General features: G+C 49.1%; 1 protein-coding gene across 2 annotated transcripts in view; it reads right to left on the reverse strand.

Moving 5' to 3' along the window:
* The window catches only part of LOC141101357 (uncharacterized), a 114863-nt gene that overhangs the window by 79659 nt on the left and 12161 nt on the right, over positions 1-23043 (reverse strand). The window contains exons 10-11 of one of the 2 annotated variants that reach the window (XM_073590419.1): positions 22505-22705; positions 21239-21340 (exon numbers count right to left, since the gene is read on the reverse strand). In XM_073590419.1, the coding sequence (XP_073446520.1) occupies positions 21239-21340; positions 22505-22705 (303 nt within the window). Of the gene's footprint in view, positions 1-19963; positions 21123-21238; positions 21341-22504; positions 22706-23043 lie in introns of those variants that run through there. The other variant, XM_073590418.1, reaches the window with a different exon arrangement.

Consider the following 23043-nt stretch of genomic DNA (forward strand, 5'->3'; position numbering starts at 1 on the left):
TCCAGTGTCTACCGTGCGCAGTGTCATCAAGAAGTGTAAAGCACATGGCACTGTGGCTAACCTCCCTAGATGTGGGCGGAAAAGAAAAATTGACAAGAGATTTCAACGCAAGATTGTGCGGATGTTGGATAAAGAACCTCGACTAACATCCAAACAAGTTCAAGCTGGCCTGCAGTCCGAGGGTACAACAGTGTCAACCCGTACTATGCGTCGGCGTCTGAATGAAAAGGGACTGTATGGTAGGAGACCCAGGAAGACCCCACTTCTTACCCCGAGACATAAAAAAGCCAGGCTGGAGTTTGCCAAAACTTACCTGAAAAAGCCTAAAACGTTTTGGAAGAATGTTCTCTGGTCAGATGAGACAAAAGTAGAGCTTTTTGGGCAAAGGCATCAACATAGAGTTTACAGGAGAAAAAAAGAGGCATTCAAATAAAAGAACACGGTCCCTACAGTCAAACATGGCGGAGGTTCCCTGATATTTTGGGGTTGCTTTGCTGCCTCTGGCACTGGACTGCTTGACCGTGTGCATGGCATTATGAAGTCTGAAGACTGCCAACAAATTTTGCAGCATAATGTAGGGCCCAGTGTGAGAAAGCTGGGTCTCCCTCAGAGGTCATGGGTCTTCCAGCAGGACAATGACCCAAAACACACTTCAAAAAGCGCTAGAAAATGGTTTGAGAGAAAGCACTGGAGACTTCTAAGGTGGCCAGCAATGAGTCCAGACCTGAATCCCATAGAACACCTGTGAAGAGATCTATAAATGGCAGTTTGGAGAAGGCACCCTTCTAATATCAGGGACCTGGAGCAGTTTGCCAAAGAAGAATGGTCTAAAATTCCAGCAGAGCATTGTAAGAAACTCATTGATGGTTACCGGAAGCGGTTGGTCGCAGTTATTTTGGCTAAAGGTTGTGCAACCAAGTATTAGGCTGAGGGTGCCAATACTTTTGTCTGGCCCATTTTTTAAGTTTTGTGTGAAATGATCAATGTTTTGCTTTTTGCTTCATTCTCTTTTGTGTTTTTTCATTTAAGACAAATTAAATGAAGATAATAATACCAAAGAATTTGTGTTTGCAATAATTTTCAGGAAGAAACTGAGTATTATCTGACAGAATTGCAGGGGTGTCAATACTTTTGGCCACAACTGTATATAGTGAGCTTCCCCTAGTGGTGACTGTATAAATCTGTATGTAGTGAGCTCCCCCTAGTGGTGGCTGTATAAATCTGTAGTGAGATGTTATGAATGGGTCACCGAGGAGGAGAGCAGGTCCAGGCTAAGCCACAGAAAACCAGAGAGGTTGCTACCTAAGCGGATTGCAGACCCCTGATCCTATCCACACAACTAGCAGTAGCCGTGGAGCGTACCTACGATGATCCTAGACACCTTAGCACAGCCGGAGAGCTGACTAAGCCTAAAGCAAGAAAGGGGAAATCTAAACTGCCCCAGAACAGACCCAAAAGGAATAGATAGCCCCCAAACATATATTGTCGGTGAGACAAGATGAAAACCCAAACTCAGGCAGGAAAATAGACTGAGCAAATGATGGGGCCCACACTGACTAGACAGGACAGGAAAGGAAAGACACTGTCTGCAATCACGCAAAAAACCCTGCAAAAGATCCAACACGTCTGATGCAAAAAACACTGAAGTCACACGACTTCGCCCCCCACTATATCAGCACTCTGGTATATTCTGAAAGCAGAGCAAAAAGAGACCAATATAACAGGGGACAAAACAAACTGGCACATGCAGTAACATATTGGCGGTGATTCAGCACAACCCCAGCCGGAGCTGGTTGACCCGCACCAAGAAGAGATAGACAAAACCAGATCAAATGCAAACAGAATAGCAAATAAACCACTTAGCTGAACATGCAGGGACAGAGCAGGAGAAATCAGACCTCATGAGGAACAGGAAGCAAGTTACCAGCAGGGATAGAGGGAGTCGGCTGTCTTAAATCCCAATCCGAAACCTCAGATCTCCAATCGTCATCATTATCAGGTGGCAAGCCTCTGTCAATCAGATCAGCTCCATTACCTCCAGTAACCACCAGAGGGAGCCCAGAAAGAGTACTCGCAACCCCTATGTCGATCTGACCAGCTCCGCTACCTTCAGTAATAACCAGAGGGAGGCCAGAAAGCGAATTCACAACAGTGAGATCCCCCTAGTGGTGGATGTATAAATCTGTATGTAGTGAGCTCCCTATAGTGGTAGCTGTATAAATCTGTATGTAGTGACCTCCCTCTAGTGGTAGCTGTATAAATCTGTATGTAGTGAGCTCCTCCTAGTGGTGGCTATATAAATCTGTATGTAGTGAGCTCCCTCTAGTGGTAGCTGTATAAATCTGTATGTAGTGACCTCCCTCTAGTGGTGGCTGTATAAATCTGTATGTAGAGCGCTCCCCCTATTTGTGGCGATATAAATCTGTATGTAGTGAGCTCTCTCTAGGGTGACTGTATAAATCTGTATGTAGTGAGCTCCCCATAGTGGTGCCTGTATAAATCTGTATATAGTGAGCTTCCTCTAGTGGTAGCTGAATAAATCTGTATGCAGTGAGCTCCCCCTAGTGGTGGCTGTATAAATCTGTATATAGTGAGCTCCCTCTAGTGGTGGCTATATTAATCTGTATGTAGTGAGCTAACTCTAGTGGTGGCTATATTAATCTGTATGTAATGAGCTCAATCTAGTGGTGGCTATAGTAATCTGTATGTAGTGAGGTCCCCCTACTGGTGGCTGTATAAATCTGTATGTAGTGATCTCTACCTAGTGGTGGCTGTATAAATCTGTATGTAGTGAGCTCCCCCTAGTGGTGGCTGTATAAATCTGTATGTAGTGAGCTCCCTCTAGTGGTGGCTGTATAAATCTGTATGTAGTGAGCTCTCTCTAGTGGTGACTGTATAAATCTGTATGTAGTGAGCTCCCCCTAGTGGTGGCTGTATAAATCTGTAGTGAGATGTTATGAATGGGTCACCGAGGAGGAGAGCAGGTCCAGGCTAAGCCACAGAAAACCAGAGAGGTTGCTACCTAAGCGGATTGCAGACCCCTGATCCTATCCACACAACTAGCAGTAGCCGTGAAGCGTACCTACGATGATCCTAGACACCTCAGCACAGCTGGAGAGCTGACTAAGCCTAAAGCAAGAAAGGGAAAATCTAAACTGCCCCAGAACAGACCCAAAAGGAATAGATAGCCCCCAAACATATATTGTCGGTGAGACAAGATGAAAACCCAAACTCAGGCAGGAAAATAGACTGAGCAAATGATGGGGCCCACACTGACTAGACAGGACAGGAAAGGAAAGACACTGTCTGCAATCACGCAAAAAACCCTGCAAAAGATCCAACATGTCTGATGCAAAAAACACTGAAGTCACACGACTTCGCCCCCCACTATATCAGCACTCTGGTATATTCTGAAAGCAGAGCAAAAAGAGACCAATATAACAGGGGACAAAACAAACTGGCACATGCAGTAACATATGGGCGGTGATTCAGCACAGCCCCAGCCGGAGCTGGTTGACCCGCACCAAGAAGAGATAGACAAAACCAGATCAAATGCAAACAGAATAGCAAATAAACCACTTAGCTGAACATGCAGGGACAGAGCAGGAGAAATCAGACCTCAGGAGGAACAGGAAGCAAGTCACCAGCAGGGATAGAGGGAGTCAGCTGTCTTAAATCCCAATCCGAAACTTCAGATCTCCAATCGTCATCATTATCAGGTGGCAAGCCTCTGTCAATCAGATCAGCTCCATTACCTCCAGTAACCACCAGAGGGAGCCCAGAAAGAGTACTCGCAACCCCTATGTCGATCTGACCAGCTCCGCTACCTTCAGTAATAACCAGAGGGAGGCCAGAAAGCGAATTCACAACAGTGAGATCCCCCTAGTGGTGGCTGTATAAATCTGTATGTAGTGAGCTCCCTATAGTGGTAGCTGTATAAATCTGTATGTAGTGAGCTCCCTCTAGTGGTAGCTGTATAAATCTGTATGTAGTGACCTCCCTCTAGTGGTGGCTGTATAAATCTGTATGTAGAGAGCTCCCCCTATTTGTGGCGATATAAATCTGTATGTAGTGAGCTCTCTCTAGGGTGACTGTATAAATCTGTATGTAGTGAGCTCCCCCTAGTGGTGCCTGTATAAATCTGTATATAGTGAGCTTCCTCTAGTGGTAGCTGAATAAATCTGTATGCAGTGAGCTCCCCCTAGTGGTGGCTGTATAAATCTGTATATAGTGAGCTCCCTCTAGTGGTGGCTATATTAATCTGTATGTAGTGAGCTCTCTCTAGTGGTGACTGTATAAATCTGTATGTAGTGAGCTCAATCTAGTGGTGGCTATAGTAATCTGTATGTAGTGAGCTCCCCCTAGTGGTGGCTGTATAAATCTGTATGTAGTGAGTTCCCCCTAGTGGTGGCTGTATAAATCTGTATATAGTGAGCTCCCGTCTAGTGATGACTGTATAAATCTGTATGTGGTGACCTCCCTCTAGTGGTGACTATATAAATCTGTATGTAGTGAGCTCTCTTTAGTGGTGGCTGTATAAATCTGTATGTAGTGATCTCTACCTAGTGGTGGCTGTATAAATCTGTATGTAGTGAGCTCCCCCTAGTGGTGGCTGTATAAATCTGTATGTAGTGAGCTCCCTCTAGTGGTGGCTGTATAAATCTGTATGTAGTGAGCTCTCTCTAGTGGTGACTGTATAAATCTGTATGTAGTGAGCTCCCCCTAGTGTTGGCTGTATAAATATGTATGTAGTGAGCTCCCTCTAGTGGTGGCTGTATAAATCTGTATGTAGTGAGCTCCCTCTAGTGGTGGCTGTATAATTCTGTATGTAGTGAACTCCCTCTAGTGGTGGCTGTATAAATCTGTATGTAGTGAGCTCTCTCTAGTGGTGACTGCATAAATCTGTATGTAGTGAGCTCCCCCTAGTGTTGGCTGTATAAATATGTATGTAGTGAGCTCCCTCTAGTGGTGGCTGTATAAATCTGTATGTAGTGAGCTCCCTCTAGTGGTGGCTGTATAATTCTGTATATAGTGAACTCTTTTATTATAAAAATACAAAACTTACAATCAATAAATAGCAAAAATCAAACCCCAGCAAAAGCAACCGTCCGAGTCCAACATTACCCCCCCAGTCCAAAGCAAAGTCCGAGTCCAGCATAACTGCCCCCAGCCAAAGCAACCCCCCCAAAACAAACAAAAATCAAACTCTGTCTTCTTCTTTCTCAGAGAAGCTTCCTCCTTCATCTTTCTCTCTTATGCTGTTTTCTGTTCTTTACTCGTCTTTTCACTTTTTGATCCCTCTAGATCTCCTCCTCCCCATGTTAACTCACCCAAGCAGAGAAGAAACATTCTATTAACCCCTTCCCGACCCATGACGCCTACGTAGGCGTCATGAAAAGTCGTGCCCAAACGACCCATGGCGCCCCCGTAGGCGTCATGCTATAAATAGCGCTCCTGCGGGTCGGGTGACTGGGGTCAATGAAAGGTCACCCGACCCGCACACAAAGGACCCTTTATGCTTCACCATAGGGGGGGTGGCTTAGCCCCCACGTGGCTACGATCGCTCTGATTGGCTGTTGAAAGTGAAACAGCCAATCAGAGCGATAGTAATATTTCATCAATGAAATTTGATGAAATATTACAATCCATCCATGGCCGATTGCTGCAGTAGATTCGGACATGGCTGGAGAAACTAATTTAACCCCCCACACCGGCTGGCGGGGGAGATCGGCCTCCGCCACGGACTGACAGCAGCGATGGGCCGCTGCTGTCACGATCTGCCCCCCCCTCCCCTTCCCTCTGATCCCCCCCCGCAGTCCGATCCCCCCCTCACCCTCCTCGGTACCTGTCACGTCCCGCTCCAGCTCCCGGTGTCCCGCCGTCCCTCCTGCATGGGCGCCGCCATCTTTGAAAATGGCGGGCGCATGCGCAGTACGATTGTAATATTTCACCAATTAAATTTGGTGAAATATTACAATCGGTCCATGGCCGATGCTGCAATAGCATCGGCCATGGCTGGAGACAGCAATCAGACCCCTCACCCACCGACTGATGGCGCCGATTGGCTGCCGCCACCGACTGACGGCATCGATCGGACGCCGCAGTCATCATCAGGTCCCCTCCCCCTTCCCTCCGCTCCCCCTCCCACCGGCCCCGGTACCTCCTGTCGCTCCTGTCCCTCTGGCCGTCCTGGTGGCCGCCATCTTGGAAAATGGCGGGAGCATGCGCAGTGCGCCGGCTGCAGATTCATTAATTTATTTTGATCACTGTGAGAAACTCTCACAGTGATCAAAATAAAAAAAAGTAAATAAACCCCCCCTTTATCACCCCCATAGGTAGGGACATATAATAAAATAAAGAAAATATTTTTATTTTTCCTTTAGGGTTAGGGTTGGAATTAGGGTTTGGGTTGGAATTAGGGTTAGGGCTGGAATTAGGGTTAGGGTTGGGATTTGGGTTAAGATTAGGGTTAGGGGTGGGTTGGGGTTGGGATTAGGGTTGTGGTTAGGGTTATGATTAGGGTTAGGGGTGTGTTGGGGTTAGGGTTGGAGTTAAAATTGAGGGGTTTCCACTGTTTAGGCACATCAGGGGGTCTCCAAACGCAACATGGCGCCACCATTTATTCCAGCCAATTTTCCGTTTAAAAGGTCAAACAGTGCTCCCTCCATTCTGAGCCCCGACGTGTGCCCAAACAGTGGTTTACCCCCATATATGGGGTATCAGCGTACTCAGGAAAAATTGCACAACAACTTTTGGGGTCTAATTTCTCCTGTTACCCTTGGGAAAATAAAATATTGGGGGCTAAAATAATTATTTTTGTGGAAAAAAAATGATTTTTTATTTTCATGGCTCTGCGTTATAAACTTCTGTGAAGCACTTGGGGGTTCGAAGTGCTCACCAGACATCTAGATAAGTTCCTTGGGGGGTCTAGTTTCCAAAATGGGGTCACTTGTAGGGGGTTTCTACTGTTTAGGCACATCAGGAGCTCTCCAAACGTAACATGACGCCTGCAGACCATTCCATGAAGTCGGCATTTTAAAACGTCACTACTTCCCTTCCGAGCCCCGACGTGTGCCCAAACAGTGGTTCCCCCGCACATATGGGGTACCAGCGTACTCAGGACAAACTGGACAACAACTTTTGGGGTCCAATCTCTCCTGTTACCCTTGTGAAAATAAAATATTGTGGGCTAAAAAATCATTTTTTGAGGAAAAAAAATATTTTTCATTTTCATGCCTTTGCATTATAAAACTTCTGTGAAGAACTTGGGGGTTCAAATTGCTCACCACACATCCAGATTAGTTCCTTGGGTGGTCTAGTTTCCAAAATGGGGTCACTTGTGGGGGGTTTCCATTGTTTAGGTGCATCAGGGGCTCTGCAAACGTAACATGATGCCTGCAGACCATTCCATCAAGTCGACATTTCGAAACGTCACTACTTCCCTTCCGAGCCCCGACGTGTGCCCAAACAGTGGTCCCCCCCCCCACATATCGGGTACCAGCGTACTCAGGAGAAACTGGACAACAACTTTGGGAGTCCAATTTCTCCTGTTACCATTGTAAAAATTAGCGGGCTAAAAAATCATTTTTTGAGGAAATTTTTTTTTTTATTTTCACGGCTCTGCGTTATAAACTTCTGTGAAGCACCTGAGGGTTCAAAGTTCTCACTATCCATCTAGATAAGTTCCTTGGGGGGGTCTAGTTTCCAAAATGGGGGCATTTGTGGGGGAGCTCCAAAGTTTAGGCACACAGGGGCTCTCCAAACACGACATGGTGTCCGCTAACGATTGGAGCTAATTTTTCATTCAAAAAGTCAAATGGCGCTCCTTCCCTTCTGAGCCCTGCCGTGAGCCCAAACAGTGGTTTATGACCACATATGAGGTATCGGTGTACTCAGAAGAAATTGCCCAACAAATTTTAGGATACATTTTATCCTATTACCCATGTGAAAATGAAAAAAATGATACTTAAAGAAAATTTTTGTTGGAAAAATTAAAATGTCCATTTTTTCCTTCCATGTTGCTTTAGCCCCTGTGAAGTACCTGAAGGGTTAACAATCTCTTGAATGTAGTTTTGAGTAGCTTGAGGGGTGCAGTTTTTAGAATGGTGTCACTTTTGGGTATTTTCTGCCATATAGACCCCTCAAAATGGCTTCAAATGTGAGGTGGTCCCTAAAAAAAATGGTTTTGTAAATTTTGTTGTAAAAATAAGAAATCGCTGGTCAACTTTTAACCCTTATAACTTCCTAACAAAAAAAAATTTGTTTCCAAAATTGTGCTGATGTAAAGTAGACATGTGGGAAATGTTATTTATCAACTATTTTGGTTTAACAGAATAAAAATTCAAAATTGTGAAATTTTCAAAATTTTTGCCAAATTTCCATTTTTTTCACAAATAAACGCAAAAATTATCGACCTCAATTTACCACTAACATGTAGCCCAATATGTCACGAAAAAACAATCTCAGAATCGCTAGGATGCGTTGAAGCGTTCCAGAGTTATTACCTCATAAAGGGACACTGGTCAGAAATGCAAAAAATGGCCAAGTCATTAAGGTCAAAATAGGCTGTGTCATGAAGGGGTTAATACACGTTCACATACACACTTCACATTAAACCTGACAAAGAAAACTCTGGTCCATCGCCCAAAAAAAAACCATAAAAGCCACCTGGCTTAAAACACATCTATCTAAACCAGGGATGGGGAACCTCAGGCCCCAGGGCCATTTACGGCCCTCGATGACCTTTTATCAGGCCCCCGGGCAGATTCTCAGGGACAGCATTCTTGGGTAGGGAGCTGTGTTTTGATTGCCACAAGCTCATTAATTTCTTCTTGCTCTGTTACCACACACACGCAGTGTTCACTACTGAACATTGAAGGGCATGCAATGAAAGATTATGTCCTGACACCAGTGCCAGAGTCAGTATGTAATTTGCGGGCAGAGTTTGTACGGCCCCTGAAGGATGGTATAAGTATCCAAATGGCCCTTGGCAGAAAACAGATTCCCCACCCCTGATCTAAACCATAAACCACACATTTTTTTTTCCTTTTTATAAGTATATTTATTTATTTTTTTATTTATTTTTTTAACACAGCAAATACAACTATAACAAACCCACCACCAACCCCCCAACCATAAACAAAAAAACCCACACAATATAAAAATAAGCTCACTGAGGAACTCATGACCTCCTGCTTACAAGACAGGTGCATTAACCCTGTAAGCCACAGGATCATCACCCTACAATACAATGCTACATCTCTCTCTATAATGGGATTAAAAACACATGTGACATGCACAAATGTGAACAAGTCCGACCGACTTGTTCACATTTGTGCATGTCACATGTGTTTTTAATCCCTTTTTTCCTTGCTTATGCATGGTTTGAGAGACTCCACCCTTCTCTTGTGTGACATGCACATAAAGAGCTGTCTTACACCACGTGCCCATACTAGGAAGCGCCTGTCTGAATCCTGTTTATTTAGACACTGTTCATATGTTCAGGTTTTAATAAAGTAGACAGGGACTGCTCCATTAAGGGTTACCTTGACGAGGTGGAGTAGCTTGGTATACATTTTTTGCAAAAAAACGTATAGACTAAATACCCTGTATTTGTTGCCATCTTTTTACCAGCACTTGCTGATTACTGTCATATTTGTTACTGCAGGGTATTTCTGCACATTTGTCATTCTGTGTTTTCTTTTTGTGTTTCAGTCAGTGGGTGGTGTGAACACTGTCCGACCGACTTGTTCGCATTTGTGCATGTCACATGTGTTTTTAATCCCTTTTTTCCTTGCTTATGCATGGTTTGAGAGACCCCACCCCTCTCTTGTGTGACATGCACATAAAGAGCTGTCTTACACCACGTGCCCATACTAGGAAGCGCATGTCTGAATCCTGTTCATTTAGACACTGTTCATATGTTCAGGCTTTAATACATTAGATAGGGACTGCTCCATTAAGGGTTACCTTGACGAGGTGGAGTAGCTTGGTATACATTTTTTTGCAAAAAAGCATATCGACTAAATACCCTGTATTTGTTGCCATCTTTTTACCAGCACTTGCTGATTACTGTCATATTTGTTACTGCAGGGTATTTCTGCACATTTGTCATTCTGTGTTTTCTTTTCACTGATGAGGGGCAGTACCCCGAAACACAGTGTCTGCAAATGGAGAATCTGGCTTGGCTTTTATCCTAAGTCATGTAACTAGGCTCGTTAAAGGGTCAACATTGACTTTTAGGATTGCTACCTCCAATAGGTGGCACTAGAGTTCTAGTCCTCTTCCTCTCTGAAGAGACAATTTGCATAATTAGCATTCTTTTTGTGTATCACTCTCTATAATACAACACTTACCCAGAGCCAGGATTGGTGCCTGTAAGCCCGATATCAGTATTTCTCCTCTGCAAAACAAAAATCTGATAATGAAAAGCCCTCAGCCCGCCACCAGGAAACCAGAGATGACAGGCTTCTATCCTAACATTCCTTACTCTACCAGCCATCCCTACCTGTCTAAACATCTGCCCCTATTTATCTACCTACCTTTCCCTGTCTCTCCCTCCCTGACCCTACTGCCCTACCTAACTCACCACGTGCCTACCTAACTGTCCCTCGGCTGTCCCTGTCCTGCCCCTAACTATCTACCTGTCCCTACTGAAGCTATCTACCGGTCCCTACCACTTACCTGCTTATCTAAGCCCTAGGGTACATTAAATGAGAACCCTCTCCAGAGAAGAGAGGCCCTCGCTGCACCCAGCCTGTCATATTCCAGAGAGCGTACCTTCACCAGGCCACCCAGAATGCTCCTAACAACCTCGTCTCGGAGGAGGATTTTCTGCTGAGTTGACACTAGGCACCGTGCGTTCCACTTGTAAAACCTGACGACTAAACTGACTAGAAATAAAGTGCCCCGATCTCAGCCACCCAGGGATCTGAATGCCCCATACGCCCACTCCGCATAGGAAAGGTGTGCCAGCCGAGGCCAGCCTATGGAAGCACCCACCCTGTTGTAGACCCCTGTATTAAAAGGACACTGAAGGAGGAATTGCACCATGCTTTCCAGCGTGTCGCAACACTCATCACGGGGACAACCCCGATCTATGGAGTTCCTACACTTCAGGTTGTCCCTTACATACAGTTTCCCATGGAAGCAGTGCCAAGCCAAGTCCCAAAACTTCAAGGGGACCCGTGTAGAATTCCATAACCTCAGCCCGCCCTCCAGATCCCGACTTGGCAATCTTTGAGCACCAAAGGCTTCTGGAAATGGGTCAACAGGACCCTCCTGCCAAGGAATGTCCTCGACATGGTCCTGATCTCCCACATTCCCAGACCCCACCGGCGGATTGCCTTCAGAACCGGGGTAGCGTAAGCTGGAAGATGTCCATGCAGTGTGCGTAGGTCCTTCACTTGCCCTCCTGTCTCCCATTCCTGGAAGAAGGGCCGAAGCCATACCCTGCAGGAGAATGCCCACGGAGGAGCTCTCTCTGACCAGAGGTTGGCGATGTTAGTCTTGACAAAAGTGTTTATTAAAAACACCACTGGGTTGACCATACCCAACCCTCTTAGTCTCCTTGTGCGATATGTGACCTCCCACTTGACTAGGTTCAGCCTATTTCCCGATAACATCTGGAAAAACAGGCTGTAGACCCGTGTCCAGAGCGGCTCTGGCAACATGCAAACACTGCCCAGGTATATTAACAAGGGAAGCAAAAAACCCTTAACCAGGCTAACCCTTTCCCTCAGGGTCAAAGACCAACCCTTCCATTGGCCCACCTTCTGGGCGGCGATCTTAAGTCTGCCCTCCCAATTTTGCTTGGGGTAGTCCCCCGGGCCAAATTCGATGCCTAGAATTTATGCCGATGCCTGGGCCTCTGGAAGAGTGTCCGGGAGACCAAAACTAGGGTCTCCCCCTCCCAGCCAGAGACTCTCACACTTTTCCTGATTGATTCTGGACCCAGAAGCCTCCGAGTAGCGACCAACCTCAGACATGACCCACTCCGCCTCCTCAACTGAGGACACGAAAATGGAGACGTCATCGCCATACGCTACCACCCTCAGAGTGGCTGCTGGGGCCGCCTGGTCCATCCTGACTCCCGCCAACGGCCCTCGCTCAATCCTCCTTAAAAGGGGATCTACCGCGAACACGTATAACAGCGGGCTCAACGGACAGCCCTGGCAGACCCCAGACCCAACCTCAAAAGGGCGGCCAGACCAACCATTCACGAGCGGGAAGGTCTCTGCCCTCTTATACAAGATCTTTAGCCAATTCACAAACCCCCAGGCAGACCGTACCTCAGAAGGATGGATCAAAATCCTTCGCCTGGTCTAAAGACAGCAAATACCCCTTCCAGTGACCCTGCTCCACTGCCTCTCGGACACCGAGAACAGCACTAAAAGTGCTGCGGCCTGGAACAGAGCAATGCTGGGTCCCCGAAAGGAGCCGGGGTGCAAACTTCACCAGCCATTTGAACAGCACCTTTGCAAGAACCTTCCGGTCCTTACCCTTTGACAGGATAATCAGGGCTAACTGCCTCATTGACCGGGAAAGAGTGCCCGAGGAGAGACACTTGTTAAACACCTCAGTCAAGAGGGGGATCAAGGAGTCCCTGAAGGTCTTATAAAACTCGGATGTTAAGCCATCTGGACCTGGCGATTTCTTAGGCCAAAGCCCATCAATGGCCAGTCGCATTTCCTCTTCCCTGATTGCCTCTGTCAAAACGTGAAGCGAGGGGACATCCCCTGGCTCAGGGATGGCTTCGGCCAGGAAAGCCAACAACACATTCCGATCCAGATCCCTCTTCCCCAAGAGGTGTGAGTAGAAAGATCTGATCACCTCCAGGATCCCTGATTTGGATCTGTTCAGGGAACCTGTACTGTCGACCATACATGTCACTACCTTACAACTGACATCTTACAGTTTCTGTTGGGGTCGGGAGAGCGGTACCTCCCGAAATCCCTCTCAAAAACCAAAGATGTGTGCCTATCGTACTGACACCTCTTGAGTAAAGACTTCACTCTGGAGATTTCCTCACGGTCACCCCTAGTCGAGACGAGCTGTTCGAGTTTCCTCCTCAGGTTCTGATACAGGCAGTACCTGCTCAGGCTCCTGAGGCTCGAGAGCTGCGGAAGAAACTCGCAACCCGTTCCTTGAACATCTCCCACCACTTTGACTTATCGCTACAGAGATCCAAAAGCAGTACCTGGCTCTGAAGAAAGTCCTCAAAGGATTGTCTTATCTCTGCTTCTTCCAAGAGCGACGAATTCAGCTTCCATAGTCCTTTTCCCATCCGAGGGGTTTCTGAAACATTCAGAGAAAAAGAAATCAGACAGTGATTGGAGAACTCCACCTCAACAACGGACACTGCTGAAGAGATGGCTTCCTCCTTCAAAAAAAACCTGTCTATCCTAGACCTGCAGCTACCTCTATGAATGGTGAAACCACTGTGACCTGGGGTGTGCCGGATGTGGACATTCACCAGGCGAGCGTCACTAGCTATGCTATTAAGAGTATTGCTATCATAAGCCAGCCGGTCAATGGAGCCTCCCCTATCACGAAGCCTTATAGTCACCTCCAAAGACCACCTGCCGGCTCGTAAAGAGATAGGGCTTAATCTTCAGGAAGAGAATTTTCCGGTCCCACTTTGACTGTGGACCATAGATGTTAATGAAGATGTCTAAGACCAGGCACCTCCCCATTTCTACCTTGATAACTCTCCGGCATTCAACCGATGCAGTCTTAAAAAGGACTGCCACCCCGCTACATGGCTCGGCCGCAAGAGACCAGTACGAGGACCCGTACCTCCACTCGCTAACCGCCTTGCGTATGGTCCCCATATCTGTAAGTCTGGTCTCCTGCAAAAACAAAATGTCAGCCTCAAACCGGGTGAGAAAATCAAAGGCCGCTAATCTAGCCGCATCAGACTTTATACTAGCGACATTAATGGTCGCCAGAGTCAACGGGGTGCGTGCCGCCATCATGAGTGATCGAGTTAGATGGCCTTTTTCTTCCCCCCACCCATTTTCCTAGCCCGTTCATCTCCGGACGATGAAGCCTCTCCTATTCTTTTCAGAGAGACAGAGGTATCCATCTCTCCCACTTCTTTCTCATCTCCGGACTCAGGGTTGGCCCCACCTCCTGAGGAAGACACACCCCCTGGAGAAGGGATTCCGCCCCCTCCCAAAGACCCTCCCGATGTTAGCTCCGGAACCTCACCCCCGACCCCCATCTCAGCAGGGTCGTCAAGGACTTGGAACCGGTTAGAGAGGGGGATCAGAGGGAAGTCGGTGGGACCTTCCTTAGGCACCTTGGTCAGGGAGGGAGAAGATTTTCCATCTCCCTTCTTTTTCTTCTTTTTTTACTTTTGGCACTCTTGGTACCCTTGGTACCCCTGTCCCCCCTTTCTTTTAGCTGTTCCCCTCCATCCTCATCAAAACTTTCATATTGGGAGGCATCTGAGAGATCAGCCACCTCCTCATTCTCCATCCGTCTGATCTCCTCATTCACCGCTTCCTCCCCCGGGGCCTCAGTGACATGGGCTGTCTCCTCGGAGGAGGGGGCAGCCATCACCCCAGTTTCCCGAGGCACCTCCTGCCCCCTGCCCTCCTGACTCCTTGCCTGCCTCCGCTGGTTAGAGGGGCCCCTAGCCCTGCCATTCTTCATTGGCCCCTCAGCTCCTCCACCGCTGCCACCTCCAACCCCTGCAGAGGTTGCACCGCCAAGAACTTCCTCGCGGCTCCCCCCTGCCCAGCCGGCCATGGCATTAGAGAAGGAACGAGGGCAGCGGCTGAATGGGTGACCTAGATGACCACACAGGTGACATCGAATGACACAACAAGATGCGGCGAGGTGACCCACCTCGCCACACAAGGCACATTTCTGCACCTTGCAGTCCGCACTGAAGTGGCGAGGATCACCACACCTGTGGCAGACCTTTCGGCTGCCCCTGGTAGAAGACCAGAATCCGATCCCTTCCCAGGAAAGCCGAGGAAGGGATGTGGGTGACAGTGCCCCCTGAACGCTTCAACTTTACCATGAAGGTCCAGCCTCCTGACCAGATGCCAAAATCGTCCAGGTTCTTCTTAGGGACCTCCACAACCTCGCCGTACCGGCTCAACCAGGTCATTATGTCGATGCCAGAAAGAGACTTATTACATGTTAAAACGGTCACTTTCTTAGACCCACTTTGGCGAGAAATTGCCTCCACGGCAAACCCTCGCCAGCCGGGCTCCTGCCCGGCTGTCAGGAGTAATGATGTGTTGGTCGCGAACGTTCCGACACAAAGAGCCTGCTCCCTGCTGTGAACTATGGGAGCCGGCACCCCAGTGAGAGCCACTAAAATCCCCAAATGACTCTCACTGGGCCTAAAATCCCTATGTTCGGCAGGCGTAACTCCGCCCACCCGGACAAAACTCCGCCCACTCAGCAAACTAATTGGTTCCTAGAAAGTGGGCGGGGTTTACACGGTAGGTGTGCGGAGTTTCAGACGCCTGCACATGTAAGCAATAGGGATCCATTTAGGATCCAAAAAGAGACGGCTCTTTTTGGTGAATGGAGCCATGAGAGCCAGATCACCAAAAAGAGCCGGACTGCCCATCACTAGTCGCGAGGGACCACACGGTCTCCCCTCCCCTTTTCTCTTGGAAGGCAGCTAGACCAAACTTATATAGCCAGTAGGACAACTCAACCTCTCTTCCCTCTACATTGATCGTCCGCTCCCCTTTTTTGAGGGCCTCCAGGAAACGGCGGCGAAAAGCATCAATCCCTGGGTCTGGAGATGAGGAAGACCCCCGTAGAATCCCACCTGCAGCAGCCACATAACTAATGGTGCCTGCAGGTGAGGGGGGCGAAGGACCAGCCCCTAAAGTCCCTGAACTCTCAACCTCACAGTCAACCATCTCCACCTCACTGACCTCAGCCTCACCATTTTCCCTAGCAGAATTCACACCAACCATACCTCCAGCAGAAACCGCCCCTCCAACACCTGACCCTTCACCGTTGTCACAGACACTATTCACACCAACCATACCTCCAGCAGAAACCGCCCCTCCAACACCTGACCCTTCACCGCTGTCACAGACACTATTCACACCATCCATACCTCCAGCAGAAACCGCCCCTCCAACACCTGACCCTTCACCGTTGTCACACACTATTCACACCAACCATACCTCCAGCAGAAACCGCCCCTCCAACACCTGACCCTTCACCGTTGTCACAGACACTATTCACACCAACCATACCTCCAGCAGAAACCGCCCCTCCAACACCTGACCCTTCACCGTTGTCACAGACACTATTCACACCAACCATACCTCCAGCAGAAACCGCCCCTCCAACACCTGACCCTTCACTGCTGTCACAGACACTATTCACACCAACCATACCTCCAGCAGAAACCGCCCCTCCAACACCTGACCCTTCACCGCTGTCACAGACACTATTCACACCAACCATACCTCCAGCAGAAACCGCCCCTCCAACACCTGACCCTTCACCATTGTCACAGACACTATTCACACCAACCATACCTCCAGCAGAAACCGCCCCTCCAACACCTGACCCTTCACCGCTGTCACAGACACTATTCACACCAACCATACCTCCAGCAGAAACCGCCCCTCCAACACCTGACCCTTCACCATTGTCACAGACACTATTCACACCAACCATACCTCCAGCAGAAACCGCCCCTCCAACACCTGACCCTTCACCATTGTCACAGACACTATTCACACCAACCATACCTCCAGCAGAAACCGCCCCTCCAACACCTGACCCTTCACCGCTGTCACAGACACTATTCACACCAACCATACCTCCAGCAGAAACCGCCCCTCCAACACCTGACCCTTCACCGCTGTCACAGACACTATTCACACCAACCATACCTCCAGCAGAAACCGCCCCTCCAACACCTGACCCTTCACCATTGTCACAGACACTATTCACACCAACCATACCTCCAGAAGAAACCGCCCCTCCAACACCTGACCCTTCACCATTGTCACAGACACTATTCACACCAACCATACCTCCAGCAGAAACCGCCCCTCCAACACCTGACCCTTCACCGCTGTCACAGACACTATTCACACCAACCATACCTCCAGCAGAAACCGCCCCTCCAACACCTGACCCTTCACCGCTGTCACAGACACTATTCACACCAACCATACCTCCAGCAGAAACCGCCCCTCCAACACCTGACCCTTCACCGCTGTCACAGACACTATTCACACCAACCATACCTCCAGCAGAAACCGCCCCTCCAACACCTGACCCTTCACCGTTGTCACAGACACTATTCACACCAACCATACCTCCAGCAGAAACCGCCCCTCCAACACCTGACCCTTCACTGCTGTCACAGACACTATTCACACCAACCATACCTCCAGCAGAAACCGCCCCTCCAACACCTGACCCTTCACCGCTGTCACAGACACTATTCACACCAACCATACCTCCAGCAGAAACCGCCCCTCCAACACCTGACCCTTCACCATTGTCACAGACACTATTCACACCAACCATACCTCCAGCAGAAACCGCCCCTCCAACACCTGACCCTTCACCGCTGTCACAGACACTATTCACACCAACCATACCTCCAGCAGAAACCGCCCCTCCAACACCTGACCCTTCACCATTGTCACAGACACTATTCACACCAACCATACCTCCAGCAGAAACCGCCCCTCCAACACCTGACCCTTCACCATTGTCACAGACACTATTCACACCAACCATACCTCCAGCAGAAACCGCCCCTCCAACACCTGACCCTTCACCATTGTCACAGACACTATTCACACCAACCATACCTCCAGCAGAAACCGCCCCTCCAACACCTGACCCTTCACCGCTGTCACAGACACTATTCACACCAACCATACCTCCAGCAGAAACCGCCCCTCCAACACCTGACCCTTCACCGCTGTCACAGACACTATTCACACCAACCATACCTCCAGCAGAAACCGCCCCTCCAACACCTGACCCTTCACCATTGTCACAGACACTATTCACACCAACCATACCTCCAGCAGAAACCGCCCCTCCAACACCTGACCCTTCACCGCTGTCACAGACACTATTCACACCATCCATACCTCCAGCAGAAACCGCCCCTCCAACACCTGACCCTTCACCGCTGTCACAGACACTATTCACACCAACCATACCTCCAGCAGAAACCGCCCCTCCAACACCTGACCCTTCACCATTGTCACAGACACTATTCACACCAACCATACCTCCAGCAGAAACCGCCCCTCCAACACCTGACCCTTCACCGCTGTCACAGACACTATTCACACCAACCATACCTCCAGCAGAAACCGCCCCTCCAACACCTGACCCTTCACCATTGTCACAGACACTATTCACACCAACCATACCTCCAGCAGAAACCGCCCCTCCAACACCTGACCCTTCACCGTTGTCACAGACACTATTCACACCAACCATACCTCCAGCAGAAACCGCCCCTCCAACACCTGACCCTTCACCATTGTCACAGACACTATTCACACCAACCATACCTCCAGCAGAAACCGCCCCTCCAACACCTGACCCTTCACCATTGTCACAGACACTATTCACACCAACCATACCTCCAGCAGAAACCGCCCCTCCAACACCTGACCCTTCACCATTGTCACAGACACTATTCACACCAACCATACCTCCAGCAGAAACCGCCCCTCCAACACCTGACCCTTCACCGCTGTCACAGACACTATTCACACCAACCATACCTCCAGCAGAAACCGCCCCTCCAACACCTGACCCTTCACCGCTGTCACAGACACTATTCACACCAACCATACCTCCAGCAGAAACCGCCCCTCCAACACCTGACCCTTCACCATTGTCACAGACACTATTCACACCACTTCCAGTCTTATTTACATTTGTGTTTTTTACACTGTTTTCTGCTGGGGGGGGTTCTATTTGCAGTGCAGCTGCCCCTTTAAGAGTGATTCTGCAGGGTTTAATTACCACACCCTGCATTTCAGCAGAGCATGTGCTGGAAGCTGCAGACTGTTGCTCCAGCATCTCCTGCAGACCATCTCCACACTCCTGTGTGCCCTTCACTACCGGGTCCCCCACAGATACAGGTGACACACATGCAGAGAACCCCAGTGGTGCGACCCTCTCCAGCGAGGGTGCAGTCCGGGCCGGTGTTGCTGCAGCCATTACAGCTGCACCCGAGATGACCAGTCCCGGGGTCCCTGACTTTGACCCAGCATCGGATCTGCATGTGGGGGGCCCCGACACCACAGCACACGCCGCCGATGATGCGGCCCCTGGCTGACAGCGCACCACCAACACTGCGGGGAACGGCGACCAACGGCAAGGTACCCACAGTCTCCACATCCCGAGCGTCAGCGGGTGCAGCAGGCACCAGGCCGTCCCCCGTTTTCACTGAGGATTGGGCCTGGACACCTCCACAAGTGTTACTTCCGTCCGCCACAGGGCCCCACTCCAGACTATGCACACTGTCCGGCTCTGCAGCCACATGCCCACTCTCGCCCCCTATGCTACCGCCAGCAGAGACGGCGACCTGTGCCACGTGACTTGTACTCTCCCCGCTCCCGCACACCGCACCCACTGCAGGTCCCGGGCCGGGGTGGGTAGCGAGCTCCACACAGCGGGACCGGGTCGTCCCCGGAAGGGGAGCAAACACCAACCTCTCCTCCGAGGTTTTCATCCTTTGTTTCTTTTTCCCCCTCCTGGCAGCCTCGTCCCTGCAGTCCTCATCCCCAAATTTCAGGTGGGCATAACTTACTGGGGACTCTAGCTGACGGATCTGCTGCAAGACGAGGCAACCCCCACTACTGCTGTTATCGCTGCTGCTATCATCCGCATCACCCCCATCATCCTTTGAAATACTATGGTCTGATGGGAGTGGGACCTGCACTGGATCTATCCCGCTGTGCGTGGCCTGGAGATCACTTACCAAGCCCCCAGGTGGGTACGGTGCCTCCTCCTTCTCCACATGGTCCACCTCCTCCACCTGGGACGGATGCCGAGACCCCTCTGGCTCCTTTGCAGTAGCCATGTTGTGGAATCGGTCCTCATTCGCCAATTTTTCCCGGAAAGGCCCGCTGTTGTCCAATATGGCCGCTCTCCGGGCTTCAATGCCCTCAATACAGATACCCAGGCTGGATATCCTGGCTGTTAGGGCAGACTTCTCTGTGCGGGAGGCTCTGTCTGCAGCCTGCCTCACCTCCTTCATCTCCTCCTGGAGCCTCCTCAGGGTCTTCCCAGCCTCCTCATACCCGCAGAGGTACACATGGATGCGGGAGCCATAGCTGGTAACCGGCTCCCGTGCGGCCCTAGTGCCCCAATCCTGCACCATCGCTGCTACACCTCTGCAAGTACTCCGCTCACCTCCGGGAGGAGACACCGCAGCGGCCCTTGCCTCAGCCTTAGGGCCTCCTGGGCTCCTCCATGTTTCGGGCCTTGCCGGATCTGGTGACCCTCTTTGCCGGTAGCAATGAGCTCCCACCCCTCGCCGGCTTAGACCGAGGGGTGGGAGACAGGGACTTAGCCCACAGTTCATCCACTACACCCCTCTCTGACCCAGGAAAGAGAGGGGTGTAGTGGATTCCTGGGTGTAAAAAATAAACTGGTGACTCCTGGAGCAAGCAGATCAGCACACCTTCCTCCACAGGCTCCTAGTGGTGGCTTTATAAATCTATATATAGTGAGTTCTCCCTAGTGGTGGCTGTATAAATCTGTATGTAGTGAGCTCTCTCTAGTGGTGACTGTATAAATCTGTATGTAGTGAGCTCTCCCTAGAGGTGGCTGTATAAATCTATGTAGTGAGCTCCCTCTAGTGGTGGCTGTATAAATCTGTATGTAGTGAGCTCCCTCTAGTGGTGTCTGTATAAATCTGTATGTATTGAGCTCTCCCTAGTGGTGACTGTATAAATCTGTATGTAGTGAGCTCCCCCTAGTGGTGTCTGTATAAATCTGTATGTAGTGAGCTCCCTCTAGTGGTGGCTTTATAAATCTGTATGTAGTGAGCTCCCTCTAGTGGTGGCTGTATAGATCTATATTTCATAAAATAGTGGCTACAAGCAGAGAGAAAAGTACAGCAACATGTTACTCGATGGCGGCATAAGGGGAAGCAGTAGATACATCTTCACTAGACTTCAATGGCAAGGACCTCGGACACCGAGCAATTTCATTGGGAGTTTGGAATGACATTGTGTGGCGTCCTACTCACCTCTCGCTCCATGTTGACATCAGCTCCGCTCTTCAGCAGGATCTCGGCCACTTTCTCCCCATCTTTTATCCGCGCTGCAATGTGTAATGGAGTCTCCTGGTCCTAAGTGATAAATGCTGAGTTAAATGGATCAGTCTCGGTATAGGAGTCAGTCTGCAACCTTCTAACGTACTTTCAATCCTTCACCGACATCTAGATCTCTGTTTGTTGTGTCAATGAATGGAAACCCTCTTGATTAAATCTAGAGCAGGTGGGTTCCTCAGGACAGCCTTCGGGGGTCTCTATTTTTGACAGACTGTCATTCTAATTAGAATTAGGTAATGAGCGCGTGATCCCTGCCGATCCCTGGCGTTAGCTGACGGACGGACGTTGGCAGCGCCTTTTACCTTCTGATACAGAGGTGAGGGGCCATGGATATCCCCTGTTATCGACACATCACTGCAGACCAGTCTGCTACCATGAAGTCACATAGGTCTTCATAGGAGCTTTATACACAAACCGGTGGGAGATTCTGTAACCAAGACTTCGCCATACGGCATCATTTTTATCTGGTGATCATTCGTATTCTCGAGACAGAGTAACCAAACCTCAAGAACCGTCAGGATGGATGGCGAGATCTTGGCTCAGACCGATACAATGGGATTCTCAGGGTCTCCTATTACCCCAGAACCACATCAGACATACATTGGGGGATATGTGAAGCAGTTTGTGCCCCATACCACTAGGTCTACCCAGCTGTCCGCTTTTCGAGCCTGGGTTGACAACCTGTGACTTTTTGGGTTTTGCAAAACTACTGCAGAAGTTGTCAGGGTACGACGGAGAACACGGATGTAGATGAACAATCCAGCTGAGAATAAGTGAGAGATCCTTGTAAAGTTCTGCAATAAAAATAAACTAACTCTATTTTACGGATCTGGGCACAGAAATAAATCGCGGCTCCCAGCGGAGATGAGTCACGTCTTTGTCTTCATAATGCGTCATAAATGGAAGACGAAGCACAAACTCATTTGACTTTCTGATGGATCGAGTCCTATAAAACCGTCAGTGATACATTCATGGCTACATTGTATCAGCATGTGGGACTCTGTCGCCATCCTGTGGCCGTATCAAGTAATAGGCATGGGAAGCAATAAGGGTATTGAATTTCAGCTCTTTGTAGGGGCTCCTGCTGGACCCCCTCTATTACCCATACAATTACTTTATAGGATATCAAAAAAAGAACTGAAACAATGCTTTTTAGTTTCACATGGGCCTTTGTGCTCTCACCTTCCCTCCCTTGGGTTGTACTTGTGCTCCGAAGCCGAGCAGGATCTGGACCACCTGCGGTTTGCAGTTCTCCACAGCAATGTGAAGCGCGGTATAATTCTCCTTGGTTCTAGCATTGACTTGAGCCCCCTTCTGTAACAATGCTTTTACCACAGCAGTGTGCCCCCTCCTGGCTGCTGCATGGAGGCACAATGCCCCTGACTGCAAGGTAAGGGAACCATACAACAAAATTATCAATAATAATAATAATATTCATATACAGGGGTCTGCAGACTGTTTCCAACATTTAATATAATATATGATGGATAAATGTGCTACCCATTAATAGAGGCAGCCTTTAAAGTAAATGTACTTATTTTCTCAGGCCCTCGTGGGCGGTGCTTATCAATTAGACCCTCCCCTGAGCAGCTTATTTTCACTTAATATAAAAATAATACTATCTTCCTTTTCACTTCACATTCACTTCTTCTGTAAACAAACTTGTGCCCTCAAAATTTGGATTGTTGGGGGTCCACATGATAAGTTAGTCAAATAGATAG

This window comes from Dendrobates tinctorius, unplaced genomic scaffold (genome assembly GCF_039654945.1).
Source record: "Dendrobates tinctorius isolate UK_male_01 unplaced genomic scaffold, ASM3965494v1 ptg000116l, whole genome shotgun sequence".
In the NCBI taxonomy this organism is placed as follows: Eukaryota; Metazoa; Chordata; class Amphibia; order Anura; family Dendrobatidae; genus Dendrobates; species Dendrobates tinctorius.